General features: G+C 38.0%; 1 protein-coding gene across 1 annotated transcript in view; it reads left to right on the forward strand.

Annotated features, from left to right (window-relative positions):
* MBD2 (methyl-CpG binding domain protein 2) overlaps window positions 1–26,696 on the forward strand; it is a 79,507-nt gene that overhangs the window by 5,675 nt on the left and 47,136 nt on the right. Inside the window, exon 3 of the mRNA XM_007471664.1 lies at window positions 9,819–9,978. Within this exon, the coding sequence (XP_007471726.1) occupies window positions 9,819–9,978 (160 nt within the window). The remainder of the gene's footprint in view (window positions 1–9,818; window positions 9,979–26,696) is intronic.

Here is a 26,696-nt window from a genome sequence, read left to right on the forward strand (position 1 = left end):
AAATCAGGTCTTTCCCTCTTTTTTTTTTGGTTTAATAGACTCTCCCTTGTAGTCTTTGTTGGAAAAAACTAGCTCAGTATACCAAGGGTCACAGTTCTTTTTTTTTTTTTAATAATTTTTATTGGAGTATAGTTGCAAGGGTCACAGTTCTTAATTGAAGTCTCGTTGACGTTCAGTAAACTGTGTTTCTCCATAATATTTTCTTTCTGGTGTAGTTAAACGTGGTGTCTCCTGTATTACTCTGTTGTTCATTCCCCTAGGACCGGTGGCTTTCTCACCCAGCTGTCTTCTTCCCGCCAGACACAGCGCTGAACACACAGATACTAGATAAGTGTTTGATGTATGGCATGTAAAATATTGTAACACAGGGCTTAAATGATCTCTTAGCCTTTGCTTTATATTACCTGTGATGTTGTGCTGTACAATTATCTCCATTTTATAGGTGGGGAGTTAGGACAGGGAAGTTAAGTAATAGGCTTGAGGTTGTACTGCTAGTAGGTGCAGAGTTAGAATCCTGATGCAGGTGGTTTAACCCCACAACTCTTAGCTACCCTGCTCTGCTGCTGCCCCACATAGATATCTCTAGTTATATTCTGAAATATTGCAACATCTCTTGCCTAATCTACTTTATTAAGCTTGGTGTACCACTAAAATAATGTAATTATTTACTATTATGCTTGCATCCTGAAGTTGACAAGGGGTACATTTTCAATCCTATTTCGCAGTGAAGTTATTGTACCAAAAGACGATCTTCCAGTTCTATGTAATATTGAAGGGGGGAAAAAAATGGAAAAATTGTGGTAAATTAACATAATTAAAGCAGTTTTTCTCTGGGTAACAGAAGTGACCATTTTGTTCAGAAATATTTCTCTTTCTCTTTTTCTTGTTTATCCTAGGGTTGCCCCTCTTATTTATCAGATATTCAGATAGGCAACATTCGCCGAGGAGCAAAAAGCTATATAGATCTCCTTCATTTTAAAAGCTTCTTCATTTTAAAAGCTTAAATTAGAAGAAATCACATTGTAACTTGCAGGCTAAATGCAGCTTATGAGATAGTTTTATGTGGTTCCTGGGAAAAGCTTTATATGTTTCTTTCAGAGTTGAGATATAGTTGAAATGTATCCTACAGACCAATTTAAAAAAATCCCTTTATTTGGAGAAAGGAACAAAATACAGTATTTATTAAATTCTTATTGTGTAATTGAAAGTTTAACTTGCTTTTAGTCTCTGTTCTTGATGATGCCTGATTAAAGCCTGAATCCAGAAATAAAAGACATAGGTGTGGTGGAAATTGTGCTCTGATAATTCTTTTCTCAACTGTACCATCACATCTTTTTGTGGTGTGCTAGAGGGATTTCTGTTAGGTTGCAACATTGCTATCTGTCCTACATCCGATTTTTAGTTTGACATGCAAAGTCTCACCTGCCAAAACACGCATAATACCTGTAGTAGAGGAAATACATAGCTCAAAAGGAACCGATACACGTACATTCTAAAAATAATCTCCAACAGAAACTGATGTATGATTTTTTTCAAATTGCTTTTAAAATTTCATTTGTGAGATAGAGTCACAATTTAAGTTTTCGTAATTTAACTTTAATTAATGGAACAGAAGCAGATGATTTGTGAAGTTGATGATGATTTTTTTTGCTTTGCTTTCGTTTTACACTTTATAATGGGACTAATAGAGATTCATAATGTTTAGCTTGTATTTGAGATTTCTTAGACCAGCATGATGAATTAGAAATAAGTCATCAAGGGCTTCCCTGGTGGCGCAGTGGTTGAGAGTCTGCCTGCCGATGCAGGGGACACGGGTTCATGCCCCGGTCCGGGAGGATCCTGCATGCTGCGAGGTGGCTAGGCCCATGAGCCATGGCCACTGAGCCTGCGCGTCCGGAGCCTGTGCTCCGCAACGGGAGAGGCCACAGCGGTGAGAGGCCCGCGTACTGCAAAAAAAAAAAGAAATAATTCATCGACTCTTATTTCATGGATTTACTGTTTGACTTGATAGGTATTACTTGCAGCTCTTATCTGTTGATCTTTTACTGTTGTTTGCCATTTCCACTAAGAAATAACTAGGCAAATTGAAAAATGAAGTTTTACTTAATTTTGTCAGAACTTCTAAAAACTAAAACTTCTCAAGGAAGTAGAAGTATGAAATAGGGTGAAATTTGAATAATATATGTGGATCTTATGATTTTGCCTTATCTTATTAGAGTATAAATTCAAACTCATTTGTTTGGGAACTTGACTACATAGGCAGTGTGTAAATGCAAATGATAGTAAATATAATTTAAAATTAGATCTTAAAAATTGAACACTTAGCATTTGTCAGGAACAGTTATTAGTGATTTACAAATGTGCGGAAGAAGGACATCATCCTCTTGATGATTTCTGACTACTGTATCTTGGTATTCTTTTCCTCTTCTGTTTATACTGAAAGAATCCATAGATTAAAGCAAAAATGAATGTCCTTAGAATTGTTTTTAACATGTATGCATTGATGTATGCATCTCTTTAAAAAAGAAAGATCTTTCCTGGAGGCCCCTAGCAGAAGTGGGCAATATAATACAAAAGTGGATATATGAAATACACATTGCAACTTTTTATTGTTAGATGCTACAAGTCATAAATTTACCATGTCATATTGCCATAGCAGTTTCTAAATGCTTCCTCTCCATTTCTGTACTTATTTGAAGACCTTGTTTGAAGTAAGTCTGTCCATAAACTATACTTGCATAGCACTGGTTTAGAATAAAAATAGGGACTTTGAGTCAGAACATTAGGACTTGAATCTTGCTTTACTGTTTTAACTTGGACAGATTTTTAAACTTCTGTAAGCTTCCGATTTCTCAACTGTAAATCAGGGGTAGGAATTCTACTTCATGGAATTTTGTGAGATTAAATGAAGATACACGTAAGGCATTCGGCGTGTAGTAGATGGTCAATAGATCAGTAAAATCTTTCTTCCTTTCTTGTCACTTAATTACCCAACATAAATAGGAGCATGTGCTTGTTAATTATGTGAGGATTTGCAATATTTTGTTGTATTTTGAAATGTGTTTAGGGTAGAGCTTAGGTTATACACGTTCATCAGGTTTAAAAAATATTCCATTTTTTCCCTGATTATAAAAATAACCCATGCTCAGTGTAGAAAATTGGGAAAATAGAGAAGAGTATATAAAGAGAAATGACAATCCTTATATCGTTCTAAAGAGAATCACTGTTAATATTTTGACACATTGTCTTCCATTCTGTTTTCTGAATATATTTGTCTGTGCACACACATATACACATACACACACCCCAACACATGTGTGTGTATGTGTGTATGTTCTTTCATAGTTCTTTTCATACTGGAGGAATCCATAGATTAAAGCAAGGATGAATGAATTTAAAATTCTTTTTAACATGTGTGCAGTGATGTATGCATTTCTTTAAAAAGGCCTTTTCCAGAGACCCCTAGCCTCTTTTTAAGAAATATAGTTTGTTTTTTGGGTGTTCTTATCTATCTATGTGTATATTTTTTTATTATGGGAAAGTTCAAACATATGCAAAAACAAAAGTAGTTAGAAAAGTGTAATGAATTCCTCCTGTACTTGTCTACCAGTTTTAACAATTATCGACTCCTGGCCAGTCTCGTTTCATCAATATGCAGTCCCCTTCCCACCTCTCCCATTATATTTTGAAATAATTTCCAGGCATGCTTAATTTCTGACATTTCTATGGCAGTGTTCAGTCTCCAATTCAACCAAAATAACCAGTGTTTTTGCTTTTTCAGAAGGTGAGTGCTTGTAGCAGTGAGATGAGATTAGGTAGAATTCTGTGTTCATTCATTTTTTATTTTTTAGTGGATCACCCTGAATTTTTAAGCATATTCGTAACCATGATATAGAGATAATAGAATTTGCTGCCAGTAATATACTCTTTGCATATAATTTTTGTTAAATAAATGCTAGTTTATGGAATGAGGATGATTGGTACAGAATTTGAATTCTACTAAAGGTCTTTCATACCATTTAAAATTGTGTGGTGATTCCTTAAACATTTAAGTCGAGGGAAAAGGTGGAATGCTGTCCTATCTTATCAGTAGCCAAATTGTAAATACACTTTTTTTCTTGTTGATACTTTAAAAATAATTCTCCACCCCAGCCCCCACCCCAGCTGCTAAGGAAATTCTTTCATGCTCCAATTTACTTGCCGAAACGCTTCATAGTTAAAAAAAAAAAAAAAAAACTAGTTTTCAGTTTTCATGGGGAAATAGCTTGCATAATTTTATTATAGAACATTTCAAACATATATACAAAAGTAGAATTATATAAAGAACTACCAAGTATACGGTTCAACAGTTGACAGCCTTATTTCATCCATACCCACATCTACTACCCTGACTCATCCTTCATTATTTTGAAGCACATTTGATGTCCTATCATTTCATTCATTAATAACTATACTTCAGTATGCTATTTGTGAAGATAAGATTTGAACTTGTAGAAGTTTTACAGCCATACAGAACTCAGTATTTCAAACTAAAAGAGATGCCAACAGGCGGTTCATGATTATTTACATAATTCCTATTACTTTGTTCTGTTAAGGCTTTATGGAAGAGGTATAAGATGGATTAGTGTTTCTGGGCTCTTGGGGATTGGGGGTGGAGACTCGCATGCTGGACCAAGTAAAATACATGGTTTGCATAGGGCTGAAGAGGGAAATCATTCAGCCTATTGATTCAGAATAGACTTGAATAAACCAATATGGCAGAAGTCACTGGGTAAGAGGAGTGGAAAATAGGGTTGAAAGGTTAAGAGAAGACTAGATGACAAAGAATCTCAAATGCAGGGCTAAAATGTTTGGCTCCCTTTTGCTAATGGGTTGAAGTCTGTTGAAGGCATTTAAACTGGCACTTTGGTAATAGTGGTGTTTGAGGAAGAGCAGTCTGGCTAGTTTAGGATGCAAAGAGGCTAGCAAATAGAAAATCAGCCTATTGTGGTGATTGAGACTTGAGGTGATAAAGACTTGATTTAGGCAGTGGCAATGGAAATGGAAATGAAGGATGGATTCAAAGGTGATTATGAAGGAACTGGATTTCGTAATTGATCAGAGATGGGAGATAGTAAAAGATAAGAGTAGATAAATTCTGCCTGGGACAAACTATAGAGGAGGGCTGAGGATGTTCATTTTAGGAAAGGCCTACATTTAAAGTTTGGGAGGAAAGGAGTTAAGGGGGACTGGGAGCTGACTTTTAGATGGATTTTCCTGTGTGTAAGTCATGTGGTTTTGAAAAAATTGGTATATATTTCTTCGAATTAATTGGTTTGGCAGTTTTCTGATTGTACTGAGGTACAAAAAGATAATGTTACTTTCAGATTTTTAGTCTCAGCTAAAATTTGATTTCTGGAAAAAATTGTTATTTAAAGTTAGAGAAATCTTTCTTTCAATACTTAACACTCTTGTAACCAGTAAACTTTAACACTTAGAGGGATAGAAAAAATAGAAAGTTGATGTTTCTTTATTCTCAAACTTTTCCAATGCTGTAGCTTCTAGAATTTTTATTATTCCCCACAAAGCATTTCCTGATGTTGTTGGAGAGCCATACGCCTTAGAACTTGCTCTTGAGACATAGACCTAACCATCTGCCGTCCACGATGCTCCTCCCTGCTGATAGGCCAGTCCATCTTCTTCCACTCTGGTTGCCGCCACCCCCACAGTTCATACTGTTAGAAACTGGTTTGAAGGTATACTTGTGTTTGCTCAGACCTCTGGTCTCCTCATAATGGTTTGACTTGACATCATGATTATCCATTTTACCAAAGTAACGTGAAAAAATTCGTTTGCTCTACTACTCATTTTTAGAGTGCAGTTTCACATGCAAGCAGCGGTCTTCAGAGAGTTAATTTTCATATCATAGACTGGCAGGGCATATTACAGTTGTCTAGCTCCAGTAATGCCGTTTACAGATGAGTTTATAGAGTGACATAATTGGAATACTACTAAGTTAAGGTGAATGTTATTTAAGTCTTTCTGGTATCTCAATAAAGTTTTTTTTAGATTTGAAAGTCAGATGCCAAATAAAATTTCTTTCCTTTTGATAATCTACAGTTAGAAACCTGTAAGGTAGAGTTAGGTTTAAAAAGTGCTTTAAATCAACTATACTTCAATTTTTTAAAAAAAGTTGCTTTAAACAGCTTAATCAAAATGAAGGCAAGCAAAGACATAGTTCAAGTGATGAAATGTTCTAATATGAATGGGAAAAATGTAACATGCTTTTGATTTTCATTTAATAGTTACTTTTCTTTAGGGTATTTAGTGGGGAGGACAAGTTAAAGGTGAGATCACAGGTTGGCTCAGGATAGGCAGATCTAGGGGGCAGTTGGTAGGGAAATTTTTTGTGGTTGAAAGTGAAATATTAGTATTTCATTACCAGGATTAGAAGTAATCGCTTTGGGCAGAGAAAACTGAAAGTGACTAATATCCTTCACTAGTCTACTAGAGTTTAAAAAAAAATAATTTCCCTGAGTTACAACTTGATGCTTTTAGAATAAAAGCTTAGTCACATTAAGTCCTGGTGTGTCTGAGACTGTTACCTAACAGCAGCCATCTTAGAGGGCAGACAGATGATAACTTAGTCACTTTAGTGACATACAGTCATTTTATTTATCTAGCACTGACTTCCTTGGCCACTTCCAGAGTCATTTTGCCGCTGTGCAGTGGTCCCTATGGACAGAATTTCTGCTTAACCATTCCCATGGGCCTTGCCTTTCTAATATGCTTGCCTTCATCTCCTGCAGAGGAAGGTCCCTGGTCTTAAAATCCCCTGGGGCAGCCAGGTTGACTTTCCTTAAAGCACCAAGCACAAGCTATAGCAGTTATGCAGAAGAAAATGGCTTGTAGCACATTCTGAAGGCAACAGTGTGTATGACCAGTACTTGTAGCTGTGCATTACAGATGCTTGTATCTGTATAACAAGTAGTTTATCAGAATCTAATTTACCAGTAACTGAAATATCTGATTATAAGGACTATATGCCTATTTTAGCTTAATTAAAATTATTTGTAATTATATAAGGATATAATAACAGGGTACTCTTTACCAGTTTTTCATTAACTTGGGTTTTTTAGTAATACTTCACTTCTTATGTAGTATAAGATTAACCATGAAAATATTTTCCAGTTCAGTTTTTAAATTCCAGACAATGTAAGTTTTATATAAGCATAGACTTTTCTGTTCCATTGTGTCTGCAAATGAAAACCATGTTCTTAACTATTCAACTGAGAGGTGTTTTTTTTTGCTCTCAGAAGTTACTTTGTTCAGTACTAGGCTATATACGTTATGTTTGAGGGTTTTAATAAGGGACATCGTAATTTTTGGTTGTTTACTAATCAAGGGAATGTTTAGAATTGTAATGAAGTAGAATTGAGAGATAGTTGAATTATTTCTAAGTGGGCTTTCAGAATCACAGACAGCTTCATAGATGCAGTGACATTTTAGCTGGGCTTGGAGGATTTAATTGTTTGTTTTTTTGCGGTACGCGGGCCTCTCACTGTTATGGCCTCTCCTGTTGCGGAGCACAGGCTCCGGACGCGCAGGCTCAGCGGCCATGGCTCACGGGCCCAGCCGCTCCGCGGCATGTGGGATCTTCCCGGACCGGGGCCCGAGCCCGTGTCCCCTGCATCGGCAGGCGGACTCTCAACCACTGCGCCACCAGGGAAGCCCAGATTTAATAGTTTTATGATAGACAGGATATTGCTTATGCTCAACCTTCCACCTGGAAAGACATGGCTGGAAGTCAAAGGTACATGGCATATTTTGGTGATGTTGAGTTTAGAATGTGAGGTGTGTTCAAGGCTGGTGGGAAAAAGTCAGGAAAAAAAAAAAACCTGAACAGATGGACGGTTTTTGATGTTCTGTTAAGGAGGCAAAACTATTTTGTCAGCATTGGGGAGTCTCTGAACATTTAGAACTTGGTATTGGATGTGTGGGCTGAGGGATGGAGCATCGAACATTGTGTTTGGCCTCCTAGCTTGAAGATTAGTTGCTAAGTAGACAATGATGCTACAGTAGAGGGCAACACAAGATCAGGTTTGGGAGTGGAAGTTTGCAGTGAGCAGAAATGATTCAAGTTTTAAACAGTATTGAGGGTTATGTGCTATTTTATTTTGTGATACTGAGCATATTTGGAAATCTGGATTAGAATGAGAGTTGAGGTTTGTTTATACATAATTCTGTATTCTTTTCTCTGCTGTGTTCTGGTTGTTGTTTGCTTCTTTCTATTCTGTTACATTCTGGTCTTAACTGGTTGTTATCTTCATCTGTAGGCTGAATTCTATACCTTGAATTGTGTTTCAGGAATAGCTATGTCATGAGATTGTGGAAAAAGAATGTTGATACGATCTTCAGTTGTGTTGAAGGCTGTGGTGGCAGAATACCATGGAGTTTGTGACAGACTGGGGTGTGTTGATTTGGACTTGACCCAGAGAGAAGTTTTGCTGTTCCAGGGAAATGTAAATTGCTTGGTTTTCCAGCCTTTTCTCTCTCTTTTTTTTTTTTTTTTTTTTTTTTTTTTTTTTTTTTCCTTGCGTTATGCGGGCCTCTCACTGTTGTGGCCTCTCCCATTTGCGGAGCACAGGCTCCGGACGCGCAGGCTCAGTGGCCATGGCTCACGGGCCCAGCCGCTCCGCGGCATGTGGGATCTTCCCGAAACGGGGCACGAACCCGCGTCTCCTGCATCGGCAGGCGGACTCTCAAGCACTGCGCCACCAGGGAAGCCCAGCCTTTTCTCTTTTGTCTTCCTGTTGAATTATTTTTCTTTTATTATAGTCAGTTGGTGCAAGGTTAAGTTCTCAATATGACATGTTGGCTTCTTTGAGAGGTATTTGAGAATTCTCACAATTCTCTTCTGGTGACATATCCCCCTGCAGTTTATTCTAGCACATTTGGTTCAGAAAATTTATTAGATGAGACTTTGGGGTATTCCTCCTATAAAATTTTTCTTACATTTCAGTGCAATATGGGAAAAATTTTTTAGGAAAGACTAGTTTAGTTTATTAGCCCTCTATATAATTCCGGCACTTCTGTCATTTTCCAGCTTCCGACAGTTTTTCTTACAGGAAGTAAGTTATTCTTGATATCCTTCTCTCAGATAAGAGTTAGGCTAACAAAAGTCATGTCAGCATCATACAAACACATTTGCAAATGTTTGCCTTAGTTTTCTCCTTTCAGTAACGTTAGGGAGCATTTAAATATTGTCAGAAATTCAACAGATTTTTTTTTTCTGTTGTGAATGTTAGGAGTTCAAATCGGTAGCGCAAAGATTATATGGGTTCCAAGTGTTGTGTAAATGTGTTGTTAACAAGAGTTGTTGACCTCAGAACAATTTGTTTTGAAGTTCTTTGTGATTACTGTTGGCATTGTGTATGTGTAATACAGAAAAAAAAATTTCAAAAATCAGTTTGGAAAATTTGTAAGATTGAAGACGTTTGCAGCGTGCACATTGTGTTGTGCATGCTGTTTGGGTTGGGATTCTGTTAATGGTTGCTGGGTGAGTGACCAGTGGGATAATCAGTATTCACATCTGTTATGTGCTCCAGGGGTGTACCTAGTGGAGTATTATATTAGATGACACATTATCTTTTTTACAGGAGATAAAAAGTTCTAATTAAGTTCCTTTAAAACTTCTAATATTTCTTTGAAAAAAAATATGTAATATCGTGATGTGATAGTAATTGGGAGCAGAAAAGAAGGCATGAAGAAAAGGGTTATGTAGTGATCTAGGGTAAATATTTTTGTCTTTTGTACAATTAATGTTATCTTTCTTCTAGTCCAAGTGGTAAGAAGTTCAGAAGCAAACCTCAGTTGGCAAGGTACCTGGGAAATACTGTTGACCTCAGCAGTTTTGACTTCAGAACTGGAAAGATGATGCCTAGTAAATTACAGAAGAACAAACAGAGACTGCGGAATGATCCTCTCAATCAAAATAAGGTTGGTTAATTTACTTATAGCAAATGAATGCTATTCCAAAAGCTCTCCCAAAAGTATCTTACATTGTACTGTGTCACTGGAATTTTGGTTGTCTGAATGTCCCAGTTTTTTTTCTCCTCCCCCTCCAAAGCATTTTGACTTATATATCTGATTAATTTTCTGGTAGTTGGCTTACAGAGAGATAGCCTAAGTAAAATTGTGCACAGTTGAAAACAACATTTCAGTATCTCTCTAGGCCAACATACATCACACTTTTGGCCCATTGGGACTATTTACAAAAGATTTCTTTGTTGATGTTAATTGTCTCCTTTATTCCCCCCCTTAAAATAGTTCCTGTTGCCCAAAAAGAGGCAAAATTTTATTGTGGCGCAAGTATCCTTACCTACCACATAGTTTATACTTACCTGTTAATTTTCAGGATTAGGATTTGAGAAAGAGCAGTTTTTATTTTGACTTTTTGATGATGTTGAGGATAGTGACCTTTAGGAATAATATTCTCATTCTAATACTGTGATTGGAGATTGTTCCATTAGCTCTTACTTTTACTGAGTTGCTTAGTTGATGGTTTATTGTACAGGAATTTAAATGAGTAGCATTTGAATTCTGATGCTAATTTAATTGTATTAAAGCACCCAGTATCTTTACAGAGAAAGCTCCCCACCTCCCCGTGGCCCCGAAACAACTAATCTTAGATAACCTTTTTTTTTTTTTTTCCCCAGTTTTTTTCCCTCTAAATTTCAGAGAAACACATGTATGTGTGTTGCCACCACCGTTGTCTCACACTGACCATGAAAATGGTGGAGGGAAAAGGAAGGGCTTTTCTTTCTAGGTATTTGGCCGATGTAGCCCTGCGTGCCCCTTGGGAGTGCCGCGTTCACTTGAGGAACTGGGGCTGCCTATGGAGTGGGGTGGGTATGGTTTGATGTACTGGCTCTGCCGCTTAACAGCTCATGCAGTCATGGGCAAGTTTATTAACCTCTGATTGCCTCAGATTTCTCATTTGTAAAATTTAGGTAATAAAATCTTTCCTTTAGTTGTTGTGAGAAGTAAACAGGAATTTATGTGAAATTACCTAGCAAGTTCCTTTCCTGTTCCCGTTGTAGCTTCCTAGGCAGCGAGCTACCTCAGTGAACAGTGTTGCCTGGTGGCCAGTGTAGGAAACTTTTCTGACCCGAGCTCTCTTCCTCCTCACCTTTTCCTTTTCCTGGAGAATATGGGGTCTCTGCTTCATATCCCTCTTTTTTTTCAGAATTTAGCTTAACAGTTGTCTTTTTTTTTTTTTTTAAACAATAGTTTGATTTCCAAAAAAATGGTGTGGAGGTGAGAATGCACTGTTTCCTCACATACTGCGTTAGTTACCTGGCATGGTTTCCAAAGGGGCATGGGCAGGTACCATGTTTAGAGGCAGAGTGGGAAGGGAAGGCTGGAATTGCCTCCGTATCGCTTAACTGTGGTGTTACTGTGGGTTGATGGTTCTGAAGGTGTTAAGGAGGATATGAGGTAGTGGTAGGAGTCCGGGGGTGCTCAGGTTGGGACCTTGAGTGTTCAGAGGCGAAGCTGGGTGATTTCAGCTTAAGAAAGTCTTTATTCTGGGCTTATTTTGCTGCTTAGATGTATGGAGGAAAATTACGATTTATTTTTCTGAAACTGACTGCCTTTTTAAAACTGAACAGTGCTGGATGTCTTTTGAAGGGGCTTAAATATTTATGAAATGAATGGAATGCTTTCAAACTACTCTGTTGTTACCAGAATCACAGTTAAGCTGCACTAAGTGTAATATGAAGATATACTTCCTGGTAGTTATGATTCACTAAAAACCTAAAACTAATTCGTCTCTTTAGTTTGTATGCACCTTTCCGCTCTAGCTGCGCTGGACTGCTCGTCATCCTGCACCGTGGCATGTGCTTTCAAGATTCTGCTTGCTCATGTGCTGTTTCCTCTGCTTGGAGTGTGCTTCCCCCTTCCCCTCCATCTGCTGGACTGCTACTCATCCAAGGCCCAGCTCCACTGTCTCCGTCTCTGTGAAGCCCGCTCTGCACCCTCCAGGCAGAACCAGTCCTTCCTTCCATAATGCCTCCCTGGTGCTTGGCCGTTGTATTTGTGATTGCTTGTTGGCTTCAGCTAGAGTGTGAGCTCCGTGAGGGCAGGGTCCGTGTCTTTTGTTTTGTTTTGGTATATTTAGTCCAAAGCCTAGCATACGGTAGGTACTTAATAAATGTTTGCTGAATGTTTGTGTATTATTCACCTCATTCCAGAAGTTTATAGTGGTCATAAATGTTTACTGAATAAATTAATATACCATACATATTTTGGAAATGCCTTTTATTATCATTGTTTTCTGAAGCTCTCTGTCTGTTTTTTTTTGTTTTTTTTTTTTTTTTGCGGTAGGCGGGCCTCTCCCTGTTGTGGCCTCTCCCGTTGCAGAGCACAGGCTCCGGACGCGCAGGCTCAGTGGCCATGGCTCACGGGCCCAGCCGCTCCGCGGCATGTGGGATCTTCCCGGACCAGGGCACGAACCCGTGTCCCCTGCATTGGCAGGCGGACTCTCAACCACTGCGCCACCAGGGAAGCCCTGAAGCTCTCTGTCTGAATTTTGGGGGGCCTGATTTATTTTTCTATCTGATTTTATTTTAGTTGAGTAGACAGAAGATGGAGTTTTTCCTTTTTTTTTTTTTTTTTTTCAAGTACGCTCTCTTTTGGAGTAACACCAACATTAAATATCTCTATAAAGCAGAAAACATGTTTGTGGGTAATTAATAATAACTATATTAAGTATTTTTTATACTACTACAGTATAGAGAAAATTGAGAGATTTAAAGTGATAAACAGGAATCTGAGGTAGTGTTTTGCTATGTAGTTGTGAACCTGGCTGAAGTGCTTTATTAATTGTATTATTATTTCTTAGTATTCACTGGTTTGTTTTATTTTTTAGATTCCACATGTAAATGATAACATACAGTATTTGTCTTTCTCTGTCTGACTTATTTCACTTAGCATAATACCCTCCAGGTCCATCCATATTGTTGCAAACGGCAAAATTTCATTCTTTTTTTATGGCTGAGTAGTATTCAGGGGTGTGTGTGTGTGTGTGTGTGTGTGTGTGTGTGTCTATCTATCTATATGTATATCTTTATATATCACATCTTCTTTATCCATTCATCTGTTGATGGATGCTTAGGTTGCATCCATGTCTTGGCTATTGTAAATAATGCTGCTTGTGAATATTGGGGTGCGTGTATCTTTTCAAATTAGTGCTTTTGTTTTCTTCGGCTGTATACCTAGGAGTGAAATTTTTTAAAGACTCGTATCTTTAAAGAATTAGAAATGTAATGAACAAAATAAACTTTGAAACAGGCTAAATTGTTTATATTGACTGATTATAAACTGTGATTTTAATGTATCTTTTATATCAAAGGGGAATTTACTGGGTGAATATCTTCAGGTGTGTTTGGAAAAATATCTTTTGAAGATCTTTGCAAACTGGTCTTTAATTCTTTTAGGATTGGTGGGTACAATGGAGTGGAAATTATCTTTCGATTTGTATTTACTAAGGTTTTTACAGTACCTATTCCCGTTTGTCTCAAACTCAGTCTTAACCTTACCCTAAAAATCTGTTCCATTCTTGATCACATTGTACCTTATTTTCTTGCCACTGCCTTGATTATTTCCAGCCGCTACTTCCGTCTCTTCAGCTGATAAGGTAGAATTGAAATATCGAGTATGTTACTAAAGATATTCCATTAGGTTAATGGAAAAAGACTAGAGACAGATTTGGAAGTCATCAACCTAGAGCTGATATTTGAGGTCATGAGCAGCTTTCGCAACACTTACTCAGAGGGGGAAGTTGTAGAGCAGCACCATCAATAGCAGTTTCTGTGATGATGGAGGCGTTTTAGCCACCAGCCACATTTGGCTGCTGAGTACTTGAAATGTGGCTAGTGTGATTGAATAACTGAACTTTTAGTTTTATTTAAAGGTTAAGTAGCCATATGTGCCTAGTGGCTACCATATTGGAGTGCACAGTTCTAGAGCTATGCCTCTCAATACAGCTTTTGCTTCGAAAGCTGAATATTGTCTAGGTATTTATGCAGGCTTTGTTTTTTCAAAGAGGAGATGTTTCAGTGTTTTAGAGATACGATCCTCAACATTTTATGAAGGAAGTTAATTTCTTAAAAAGATACATTTCTTTAAAAATTAGAGAACAGTCTTACGATTGGGTAAAGAAGAGTACGGTGTTTCTCAGTGCAGGATACGTTTAAGGAACTTGAGTATCTTGGTTTTCTTGCTAGGAATTTAGTTTAATGTTTCATATGTGTAAATATTAAACTGAATTCCTTGTGTTTCTAGCTCTTAACAACACTGAAATGTTTATGAATTAAATCTACAAACTAATAAAATTCAAGTTCCCTAACATTAATGTGGCATATATTTTACAGCTTGCTCACAATATGAATGTGGTATGGAACAAATTATATTTTAGCCTGACTTGTCAATTCTGCTAATACCTTGGAAAGACTCAGTTCTTTCATCACATTTCACAAATTTGAAACATTTGGAAATAAAGAGCATTATGTTCTCTTGAAGGAATTAATTGTATAAGTCTGCCATTATTTTCTCATGAATTACCTTGGTTTATGGTAGTATGCTATTGTGATTATAAACACAGCATTGGATTCTGTATGGTTGTGTCCTAAGTACTTAATTAAACCATCTAGCAGGTGTTTGCTTTAATTATCTTCAACAAAATAATAACAAATTCTTGTAGAGAGCTGATGTATCTTGGGAGCAATATTGGTGCAAGTTGAGAAACTTAAGTGAGCTGGTGGTAATGGTGGAAGTCAGATTGGGTATTGGATAGGTGAATATCCAGTAGGTGTGATTTGGGAAAAGGGGAGACTGGAAGTAGGGAGAGCAGTTTGAGTTGTTTTAGTCCAGAAAAATAATGATGGCTTGAATTAATGCTGTATTAGGAGGTATGAAAAGGTGTGAGACTCAGTCAACAGAAATTAGTAGATATGAGTACCTGATGATTGTAGAGAGAGGGAATTGTTGATGCTAGCTACAATTCTGGCTTGAGTCACTTGGAGCAGGGGTCAGTAGGAAGTAGGACAAGAAGAGCAGGTTTGGGGAGGGGGTTGGTGAGTTAAAATACTTTTGTTTCTTGGACGTCTGAAAAGAAATTGTGGACCGCCAGGGTTTCCCAGGTCACACTTTGAGAACTCCTGTCATAGTGGTTTGCTAAAACATTGAGATCGCCCAACATAGGGGCAAACAGAAACATACCTTGTCACACTGTAGGCAGTGAATAAATTAGTTGTGTGGGGAGTAAGAAGGAACTTCCAGAAAGGTAGTAGGAGAATGAAGAGAACGTGGTGTTATAAAAGCCTAGGAAAGATTTTTTTGTTGGATGCCGTGGAGAGATCAAGGAGGATAAAGACTTTGTAGTGGTCATTGGGTTTTCAAATTAGAAGTCACCTGGTGACTTTGATATAACCAGCTTTTGAGGGATAGAAGGACCAGAAGTCATATTTAGGATGCCAGAAAGTTTCTGGGAAATGAGATATTAGAAGCAAAAATGTAGCCTGCTGTTTTAAAAGTTTTAAAAAAATTTATTTGATATTATTTGATTAGGATTTGCACACATGGTAGAAAGGATATTCAATGAGAAACATCTCTCTCCTCTTTCAGTCTCTCAAGCTCAGCCTCTTCCCTAGAGGAAACTGTTGTTAACCAGTTGGTTGTTTTTTTGGTATGTCCTTTCAGAGCTTCTATGCATTTACAAACACGTACGCGTATGTGCATTTCTACATCTCCCCATAAAGTGGTTAGACTACTCTTGTGAAGCTTGAATGAGAGGTAGAGGAAAGAGGACAATATTCAGAAGAGAATGCACCATCAAGGAACATTATTATTATTCTTATTTTTCCTGTAAAAGTTGAAAGAGGCCAACTTGGCAGGAACCAGTAGAGTTAGGGAGGTGTCTAACCTGAGAGTCCACGTTTCAGGATGCTCTCCAGGAACCTTTGTAATGTGTGTAATACTTTTTGTTATGAATTTTTAAAATTAATTAATTTTTGACTGCGTTGGGTCTTTGTTGCTGCACGCGGGCTTTCTCTAGTTGCAGTGAGTGGGGACTACTCTTTGTTGTGGTGCACAGGCTTCTCACTGCAGTGGCTTCTCTTGTTGCAGAGCGTGAGCTCTAGGTGTGCGGGCTTCAGTAGTTGTGGCTCACGGGCTCTAGAGCGCAGGCTCAGTAGTTGTGGTGCACGGGCTCAGTTGCTTCGTGGCATGTGGGACCTTCCCGGACCAGGGCTCGAACCCATGTCCCCTGCATTGGCAGGCAGATTCTTAACCACTGCGCCACCAGGGAAGCCCCTGTTATGAATTTTTTAAGGAGAAAGTCTATCTTCATCAACTTCTCAAAGGAGACTATAGCCGAAAAAGTTAATAACTACTGTTTTACAGACAGGAAGAGGGAGCAAGGCTTTGGCAGAAGATGTTAAAAGACCAGCTCATTTGCTGTAGCTCAAATTAGGCATTTGTTTAACTGATTAGGAATTTTTCAGTTATTGAATTAGCACCTTGGAGAGGTGATTTATTTCTGTCCTAGGGACCCCATTGTCAATTAACCAGCACTAAAGGGCCCTGTGGTAGGATCAGTCTGATGACCAACTCCTGGTATTGTGGTAAGAAGTACCCCTTGGCTTCTACCTTCCTAGAATCTTTCCATCCAAACTGAAAACAGAGACCTCATTCCTTACATCAACATTCCTGGCCTATTGGGAAAGTAAAATCTTTCCCAAAGATGCTGGTGCTTTTTTCATCACTGTGTTAAGAAGCCCTTGCTGAACAGAGTGTCTTTTGGTCTCTCTCTGTTGGATATAGTTGGGGGTGGAAGGAGGAGAGAGTAGATTACAGCTGATGAATCCAGCATTTCTAGGCCTTGAAGTCCTTACACAGGGGATTACTGGCATCTCACTTAAGTGTGGGCCACTCTTGAGTACAGGTTTCTGTTAATTGGAAATGAAATTGACAGAAGCGGAAGTGAGGAGCAAGTAGCTGTTAACAGTAGCACAATGAGGAATGACGATGGCCTAGACACATGTGGTGATAGAAGTGAATAGACCCTAGTTCTGTGTGAATATAGAATTGACAGAATTTACTAATGAATTGGTTGTGAAAGATGACAGAGAAGACTCAAAGTGTGAGCCCTTAGATTATAGATAGATTGAGTGACTGGGTGGATTGGATTGCCATCTACTGAGATTGCCTTAGGAAAGAATTTATATGGGTGAATACAATAATTTCAACCTCGAATATGCAGAGTTTGAGATGCTTATTAAACATCCAAATGGAGATGTCATGTCATGTGTGTATACTAATTGAGAGGTCTGAGCTGGAAAGTCATTAGCACGTAAGTAGTATTCCAAGTAATGGGACTGGAGTTTATAGATAGGTAGATAGATAGATAGAAGGATCCAGAACAAAGCTCTGAGAAAGTCTGGTAATTAAAATTGGGTTAGAGTAGAAGGAATCAGCAAAGTGGATTGTGAAAGAATGGCTAGTAAGGTAGGAGAGACATAGAAGAGGAGAAGTTTTCAAAAAAGAGAGTGGTCTGTTACATTGATTGTTGGCTGAAAGTTTGAATGGAGGAAGAGAAATTTCCATTGAGTTTGGCAGCATGAAGGTTATTAATAACCTTGATAGCAGTAGTTTCAGTGGGAAGAGAAGCTAGATTGGATTGGGCTGAAGGTGAATGAGAGTTACAGTTGTCAGCATGGACAATTCTTTCAATAAATTTGCTTGGCTAGGAAGGAGAATCACTAGATAGTAGATGAAAGGGATGCTGATTTGGGTAATCTCCCATTTTAGTGATTGTGGAAAGGATAAGAATGGGGTCTATAGCACAAGTGGAAAAACCACAGAGGTCAAGAAAATTAAGCATATTTGCAGTGTAATAACAGTGATGATGGACCATGGAATCTATACTGGGTAGGGAGGAATGTGAAAGAGGTTATGGAAGAGTAAGAAATATGGTCAGTCAGTGGATGCGAAATATTGATGGGTTCAAGGAATGCAGAGGGCAGTCCTCAGTGAGTTACGAGGATAGGAAGTAGAAATTGGAGAATTGGATGCTTGATTGAGATATTGGAGATGGTGTAGTTACTAGTGTTGGCAAGCCTGTGCCTGTAATGTTAGGTGGGTGAGGTTGGGTAGACAAATAGGTCAGAGGACTCAGGATGTTGGGTGGATTATCCACATGGGTACTGAGGCCTTTAAGAATGAGGACAAGAGTTGGGATGGAGAGGAAAACATGAAACAGAAACTAAAGTCTTTAGTGAATAAGAAGAAAGCAGGGAGAAAGGGTAGACAGTAGTATAGTCAGATCCTATGAGCTTCAGAGGAGCTCCTGTTTTTGGAGGAGGAAAAATAGATGATTTGAGAAAAATGGGGAGAAAGGAGGCAATTACCACTTCCTGACCCTTAGATATGTAGTTGTAAGAGAGAGAGAAAGAAAGAAAAAACTCTTTCTCTTTTTTTTTTTATTTTTATTTTTTTGTGGTACGTGGGCCTCTCACTGCCGTGGCCTCTCCCGTTGCGGAGCACAGGCTCCGGACACGCAGGCTCAGCGGCCATGGCTTGCGGGCCCAGCCGCTCCGCAGCACACGGGATCTTCCCGGACTGGGGCACGAACCCGTGTCCCCTGCATCGGCAGGTGGACTCTCAACCACTGCGCCACCAGGGAAGCCCAAAACTCTTTCTCTTTGAATTTGAAAGAACTTTAGGGGAGATAGGATCTTTGAGGGACAGCCAAGTTTCAGTAAGCCCAGCAACTTGAGAGAATGTTTAAAGAAAATACTGAGGGTATAGGAGAGCCTGCTGATCAGTCACTCGAGTGTACAGTTCAAGGACTGGGGGGGTGGGATGGGTAAGGTGGGGGGTTGGTTTTCAAACGTCAGATGGTTAAATCAGTGTAATTGTTTATGACTGGAATTTTTAAGATATGAAATGCAATAGGATAGGAAATAGTGTCCATCCCATTTAGTAAGGATAAGTATTTTAGGTGACTTTTGTGATACACACCCTTGTGTATACTAAGTCATGACGTAAAGTATATATTTCTACTCTTAGTTAAAGTCAGAAAAGTTTGAGAGCCATTGAACTATGGCGTGGATGTACAGAATATTTTGGAGATGAGTACTGGGTGATGACCTGTGATCTGGGGGACTTGGCCGTTTGGTTATTATGAAGGTAGGATGTGGGGTGTGATGGGATTAATTTTGATAATTGCTAGAGCAGAGTATACAAACATTTGAAATATTATTGTCCTGACTTTTTAGAAAGGAGGTATGTGTACCTCTGCCAGATAACTATTTTAAGTGAACTCAGAAGAACTTTCTTAGGCAGGTAGGACCTGTCTGGAACTCTGAGCCCCAAAAGAACTGGCTTTATTCCTGCCTTAGTTCTCACCCTCCTACATGAGTGATCTGCTACAGGACTACTCAGCAGAGTATGGGCTCCTTAAACACCTTTGCTTACCTCCCTAAGAGAGAATAGTCTTACCATTTGGGACAGGCTGAATTCTCACTAAACTTTTTAGGATTCAAGTTGATTAGCTCTGTTTATCTCGAAGTTAATATTCTTTTTTTTTTTTGGCTGTGTTGGGTCTTCATTGCTGCGCGAGAGCTTTGTCTAGTTGCGGAGAGTGGGCTTCTCATTGTGGTGGCTTCTCTGGCTGCGGAGCACAGGCTCTAGGCGTGCGGGCCTCAGTAGTTGCAGCATGCAGGCTCAGTGGTTGTGGCTCGTGGGCTCTAGAGCTCAGGCCCAGTAGTTGTGGCACACAGGCTTAGTTACTCTGCAGCATGTGGGATCTTCCTGGACCAGGGATCGAACCCGTGTCCCTTGCATTGGCAGGCAGATTCTTAACCACTGTGCCACCAGGGAAGTCCTGTTATTCTTACCAATTAAACTTACACCAACTTTGAGTTGGTGTAACAACCAAGAGATCACCTGTCTCATCTCTATAACTTACCTGTTGACATCCTATTGACCTTACACTTTGGCCCAAGGTTTTAATCTCCATACCAGTCTCCTTTATCTAGACAACTGCTAAATTTTAGGTTATTTTACTATACAGATGGGAAGTTGTTATGGCCAGTAAGTTATAGTGAGATGATCGAAGTTTTCAGATCCATAATGAAGAACATTTTTCCTAAACCGTGGCTCTCTAGGAGCAATATGGCATGCTTTCTGCCAATGTCTTAATCTCATGTTGGCAGTCTGCTGAGTTATAAATTTTTTGTACTCTTTATTTCCCATTATTTCATGGTATAACGTCACTATAATTGACAGTGACTTTGCCAAAAACACCATCTGAGGATTTGTTTTTCCCATGGGATGTTTGTGTAGGACTGGCTGTGTATGTATAAGCATAACTTAATGTTAAATACAAATAAGTGGAACAAGTCTGGGGATTATTTTACATTGGTAATCTTGAGGTATATAATACAGATGACTATGCTTAATAATTTTGACATGGATATTGTAGGCCATGTTGAGTTAATAATTTCCACTTAACGTAGTAGCGTGGGTATGTTTCAGGCTGACAATGAGTATTCAGGAGTAAGGGCTGCATAACACAAGACCTTACATGTAACAGACATTTTATGCATCATTTATTCCACAAAAAGTTTTTAGCACATTCTGTGTGCTCAGACATTATTCCAGATTCTGGAAATATAGTAGAGGAAGATTATGTGTTTGTGGAGCTTATTGTTCTAGTGGTATGACAAACTAATACACAATTTAAGTATTAAATGCTACACAGTAAATTAAGTAAGAATGGTTGAGATTGACTAGGTGGCTATTTTAGGCTGAGTGATCAGGAAAGCTTTTTGGAGGGTGTGATTTTTGGCCAAGATCTGAATGAGAAGGAGTCAGCTCTATAAAAACCAGAGGGAAAAGTGTTCTAAGCAGAGGGAATAGCCAGTGCAAAATCCTTAAGGCTGGATACATTTAGCATATGAGGGGAGAAAGTAGGCCATGGTGGCTGGAGGTTAGTGAGTGGGAAAGGGGTACTTGGTGAGGTCAAGGAAGAAGAAAAACCTAATGGCAGGGCTTGGGAAGCCACCATAAGGAGTGATATGGAATGCTTATTTGTGGACTTTATGTAGGGAGCGATAAACTCTCTGGCTGCTGTGTGGAGCATATACTGTAGAGGTGCAGAAGTGGGAGCTGGGGGCCAGTTATAGCAGGAGGCTATTTACACAGGCTGGGATGATGATGCCTTGGACAGTGGTCGTTTAATGAATAAAGAAAGAGTAAGATGTAGCAAGAGACACTAGAACTACAGTTGACCTTTGAGCAACACTTTTGAACTGCATGCATCCACTTATATGCAGATTTTTTCCATAGTAAATACTGCAGTACTACATGGTCAGCAGTTGGTTGAATCCATGGATGCAGGACCACGGATCCAGAGGGCTGACTATAAGTTATATGCCGGTTTTCATTTGTGCGGAGGGTTGATGCCTAAACTCCCGCATCATTCAAAGGTCAACTGTATTTAGTATTCCAGAGAACTTCTGATTTTCTCATATGCAGAAATATCCTTAATAAATAAATAAAGGATATTTATCTTTAGCTGATGAATGAAGATAATGAACAAGTTATTAACAACTAACAGCACTGGTCCATTTTTTGGCTGATTTGAGGTAGGTATTTAGGTATGGATTGTATAAAGATTGCTAGGAAGCAAAAAGTGAACAGAAGAACTTTAGCCATGTTAGCAATAGACTTGCTGATTAGAGCATACTGTTTGTTCAGTATGAGAGCAGGTTTAGCATGTTATAAGTTAGTACCTCAAAGGTATCAAAGTACGGTAGACCTTTTGGGAGGGTCTGGCTTGGCCTTTGTGCTAATAATGAAGGTAGATTTGGGGACATAGGTGCCCATTGTATGGTTTTGTCAAGATTTATTTTAGATGCTTGGTTTTCTGTCAACAATTGAGTGAATTTCACCAAGTTTTATAGGTCTTGAAGAGTTAGCTGACTTTGTAGACTCTAGGTCAACGAGAGAATGAAGCCCTACAGAAAACGATTTGGGTGACTGTTTCCATAATTCTAGGGATGTGTACTCAGCTAGTGCCAACATAGATGTAAAGGGAATGAATGTAAAGGGAATGAATTCCATGCAGTTGTTGCCTTAGTTTGAGTAGAGCTGTTCTGGTTGAAACTCATTAATCTTTTGCCATCTGTCCTTTAATGACCCCATATTAACTAAAGCTCCAAGAAGTTATTTTTTCAAACAAAACTCTTCAAAACTTGATTTCAGTGTTGAATTTCAAACCTCCACTTCTTCAATTAACTACAAGTATATGTCCTTTTTTAATGAGCTCAAAGTATAGTACACCCATTTCATATTCCATTGATCTCCTTAAAAAGGTAATATCTTATTCCTCATTTAGGATATTACATGAAGTGGATTTTCAGTACTAAACCATAGATCCCAGGTATATTTTTCTTTACTTTTTGCAGAAACCAGTGAAGCTTGTACAACCTTCTGAATCTACTAAAACCCACTGAGTTGTATACTTTAAAATGGTGAATTTTATGGTGTGTGAATTATATAAAAAACTGAAGGATTGTAAAGCACTTTGCATTGTTGGCTTTTGATTTTTGTGGAAACGCATTAGCTGTTGGCTACTGTGCATATTCTGGAGAAAATCCGAAATTACGTTTTGAGGATAATCTTGTTTCAACCTGAAGATAGCGCTCAGGCTCCTCTTTGTGTGAAGCAGCAGATGGCTTTCCTTATGGGAAAGCTTAATAGGTTAGGTTGCTAAATTTTAGTAGCATGTTCAATAACATGTTAGTGCTGATAATAAAAGTAGCTCCTATTTCTTCAGAATTCATGTGCCAACATGACTATAAACTCTACACCTATTTTGTTAATTGTCATCTTATCCCTACCCTGAGAATGTAAGCTCTGAGGGATTTTGGTGTTTTGTGAGTGATACCCAGTGTACGGTCAGTACCTGGCAGATAGTAGGCACTCAGTGTTTGTTCACTGACTGAGTGAAAGCTGCATGAGCTTTCATTATCATACATGAATTACCTTGTTTGATCTTTATAAGAATCTTATGAATAGTTATTGTATTTACCCTCATTTACAGATGAGGAAAGTGACCTTAGAAAAATAAAGTCTTTGCTTCTCAAATTGGGGCATGAATATCTCTTGGGGATATGCAGAGCCACAGAATTAAAATGATACTTAAATGATCAGTTTTCTTTTTTTTCCTTTTGTGTTTGTTGTTTTTTTAAATTGAAGTATAGTTGCTGTACAATATTATATAAGTTACAGGTGTATAATATATGATTCACAGTTTTTGAAGGTTACTCTATTTATAGCCATTATAAAATATTGGCTATATTCACCATGTTGTACAGTATATCCTTGTAGCTTATTTTATACCTAATAGTTTGTACCTCTTAGTCCCCTACTCCTATATTGCCCCCCCTTCCCTCTCCCACTGGTAACCACTAGTTTGTTCTCTGTATCTGTGAGTCTGCTTCTTTCTTGTTATATTCACTAGTTTGTTGTATTTTTTAGATTCCACATACAAGTGATATCATACAGTATTTGTCTTTCTTTGTCTGACTTATTTCACATAGCATAATGCCCTCCAAGTCCATCCATGTTGCTGCACATGGAAAAATTTCATTCTTTTATGGCTGAGTAGTATTCCATTGGAGGTGTCCAGTTTTGTTGAAGCATTTTGGGTAGGAGAGCAACATTTTTACATTAAAACAAACATGGCTAATTTCTAAAATAAAATGCAAAATTTGCATGCATTTTAAAGATAAAATGAATCCCCTAGGCGCTTGTTATAGAATATGTACAGTTCTGAACTATCATACTGTTTCAAAGCTAGGCTGAGGAAAGTGGTATTTAGAATATATAGTTTAAGTTCCTTTTGTTCAAACTATGCTATGTGGAGGCTTAACATGGTATACACAGCATGGGTGGTTTTAAAGGAATTATTTCTGTGTCCTTAGGTTCTGAGAATGTATCTGAGATAGAGGTTCTTTTTTCCCCAGTTCCTCTTCCATAGTCAACTCTCTCCCATTTTATAGAAGAGTATATAATACTCTTCTTGCTTGTGTGCAATTTTACCATGGTATAAAATGTTTGACCTCCAGTAAAGGGACAATTTGAAATATTGGTGTTGATACTGAGAAAATGAATGACTTGGTAATTGTCAAATCTTTCTACTAGTACAGTTCTTTGCCTGCAATAAAATTTACAGAGGACTTAATGTAGATGTCAATTATTGAAATTTTTGATTGTTTGCTATGTGATATTTTGACATATAACTCAAAAGAAGTCCAAAAAATTGACAGACTAAAACTATTTATGTGAACAAGGTTTCTTAGTGTTATATCTATCAAAAAATGAAGAATAGGAATAGAATCGGTATTAAATCTTATTCTATTCTAGCAATTGGGACTACTCATCTAAGGCTATGGAGTTAATTTTTAAATAAAAAATTATTTTCATATACAGTTTTTATCTCTTATGTTTAATAATTATTTATTAAAATTTATAATTTACTGTTTTTGGTCAGTTATATACTAATAATTGTAATAAACCAGAAAAAAAATTTTTTTATCACTAAGAACTTTAAGGTCACAAAGTTAAAAAAAATAACTTTATGATGTATAAATGATTAATTAAAGGTTTTCAAGTTTAAAATAAGAAATAATTCTGGGAATGGAATTGTTCAAAGGGAAAAAGGAATATAATGTATTACTATTCAAGATTTTGTTTATGTATACATGGCTGATGGTGGGTATATTTAGATTCTGTTAGCTACATTTTAACATGATGTAACAGTTTATTATTAAATTGTCAGTATTTAAAATACCTTAGTAAGCTCATCCTCCCCAACTCTTTTTTAAAAATTTTTTTTTTTTATATAGCAGGTTCTTATTAGTCATCTATATTATACATATTAGTGTATACATGTCAATCCCAATCTCCCAATTCATCCCCCACCCCCGCTTCCCAACTCTTTACATTAAAATGTGAAATACATCAAAATGTAGGTGGGGTATATATATTTGCAAAAAAATTTTAAGGGTAGGAATGAAACACTATTTGAAAACGACCGGTTTATGAAACATGCTCTGCATCACCTCTTTAGTTATCCTCTTTTCTAGCCTTAATCACGTTAGATCACTGAAAGTTTACACAGTAATCCGAACACACTGGTTTAGTCCTTTTCAGAATCATCTTCACTGAGTTGTCCTTTAAATATGTTCTTGGCTTTTATGGAAGGTCACTGGAAAAAGAAAAAGCATTTGAAATCTGCTAAATATTTGTTGTGATGTTAAGTGTCTTTAATTTTTTTTCTAGGTTTAATACCAGGACAGCTTTTGTTTTCCTCATTAATTGGTGTGCTTCCTCCCTTCTGAGTGTGATATCTATGTAATTTAATATTTCTTTTTTCATCCACACCCCTAGAGAGTTCAGATCCACATTTGATGCTCAGCTCTAGTATCAATCACCATTAACCTTTTCAAAAGGAAATTTTTCTCCTTGATTTTTAAAAATTAATTAAAAAATTAATTTTTATTGCATATTTGTCCTTTGTGAGTTTTAAGAGCCATCTCAGATATTTATTGGAAATAGATTAAGTAAAAGTTTAAAAATTTTTTTAAAAGATTTATTTTTGTATTCATCCCAGGGGGTTAGAATGAACCCTCAACAATTATTTGAGTTATTTGAATACTTCAGCTTAATATACACATTATTATAAAATACATTAAATTTTGATTTGAGCGCTAGCCTGTATACTGAGAAGATTTATCAAAGGTTGGAAACTTTATTAGAAAGTGTGTGTTTGTCAGTTTAATTTTTTGTTTTTTTTGTTTTTTTTCTTTTGTGGCACGCGGGCCTTTCACTGTTGTGGCCTCTCCCGTTGCGGAGCACAGGCTCCGGACGCGCAGGCTCAGCGGCCATGGCTCATGGGCCTAGCCGCTCCGCGGCATGTGGGAATCTTCCCGGACCGGGGCGTGAACCCGTGTCCCCTGTATCGGCAGGCAGACTCTCAACCACTGCGCCCTGTCACTTTAGTTTTATGATATAAGGAACTTCTATTTTACTTTTTCTTGTATTGAAAGGGAAGATTTCAAATACATGAATAGCTTTAACTTGTCCCATAAAGTGTTTGCTTTATAACTCCTAAGTTCATGGCAGATTGGTAGTTATTTAGAAAAACGCAGACAACACTGGGCGTGAATTAACAGTGACTCTTTGACAGTCCTCAGGGGAGAATGGTAATAAAATTTACTGTTTTTGTGACAGTTTCTGGGAAAACCAGTTCGTCGAGCTTCTCAGATTATTCTACACGATACTGCTGTAGAATACAAAATTAATTAGTAAAAAATTCTTTCTGTCTTTAGAGCTTTCAGGCCAGTTTAAAAGAGAAAAAATAATGAAAACCAAAATAAGATCAAAAGAAGAGCAAGGGGGCTTCCCTGGTGGCGCAGTGGTTGAGAGTCCGCCTGCCGATGCAGGGGACACGGGTTCATGCCACGGTCCGGGAGGATCCCACATGCCGCGGAGCGGCTGGGCCCGTGAGCCATGGCCGCTGAGCCTGCGCGTCCAGAGCCTGTGCTCCGCAATGGGAGAGGCCACAACAGTGAGAGGCCCGC

The sequence above is a fragment of the Lipotes vexillifer genome, unplaced genomic scaffold, assembly GCF_000442215.2.
Source record: "Lipotes vexillifer unplaced genomic scaffold, Lipotes_vexillifer_v1.1 scaffold195, whole genome shotgun sequence".
Classification (NCBI taxonomy): Eukaryota; Metazoa; Chordata; class Mammalia; order Artiodactyla; family Lipotidae; genus Lipotes; species Lipotes vexillifer.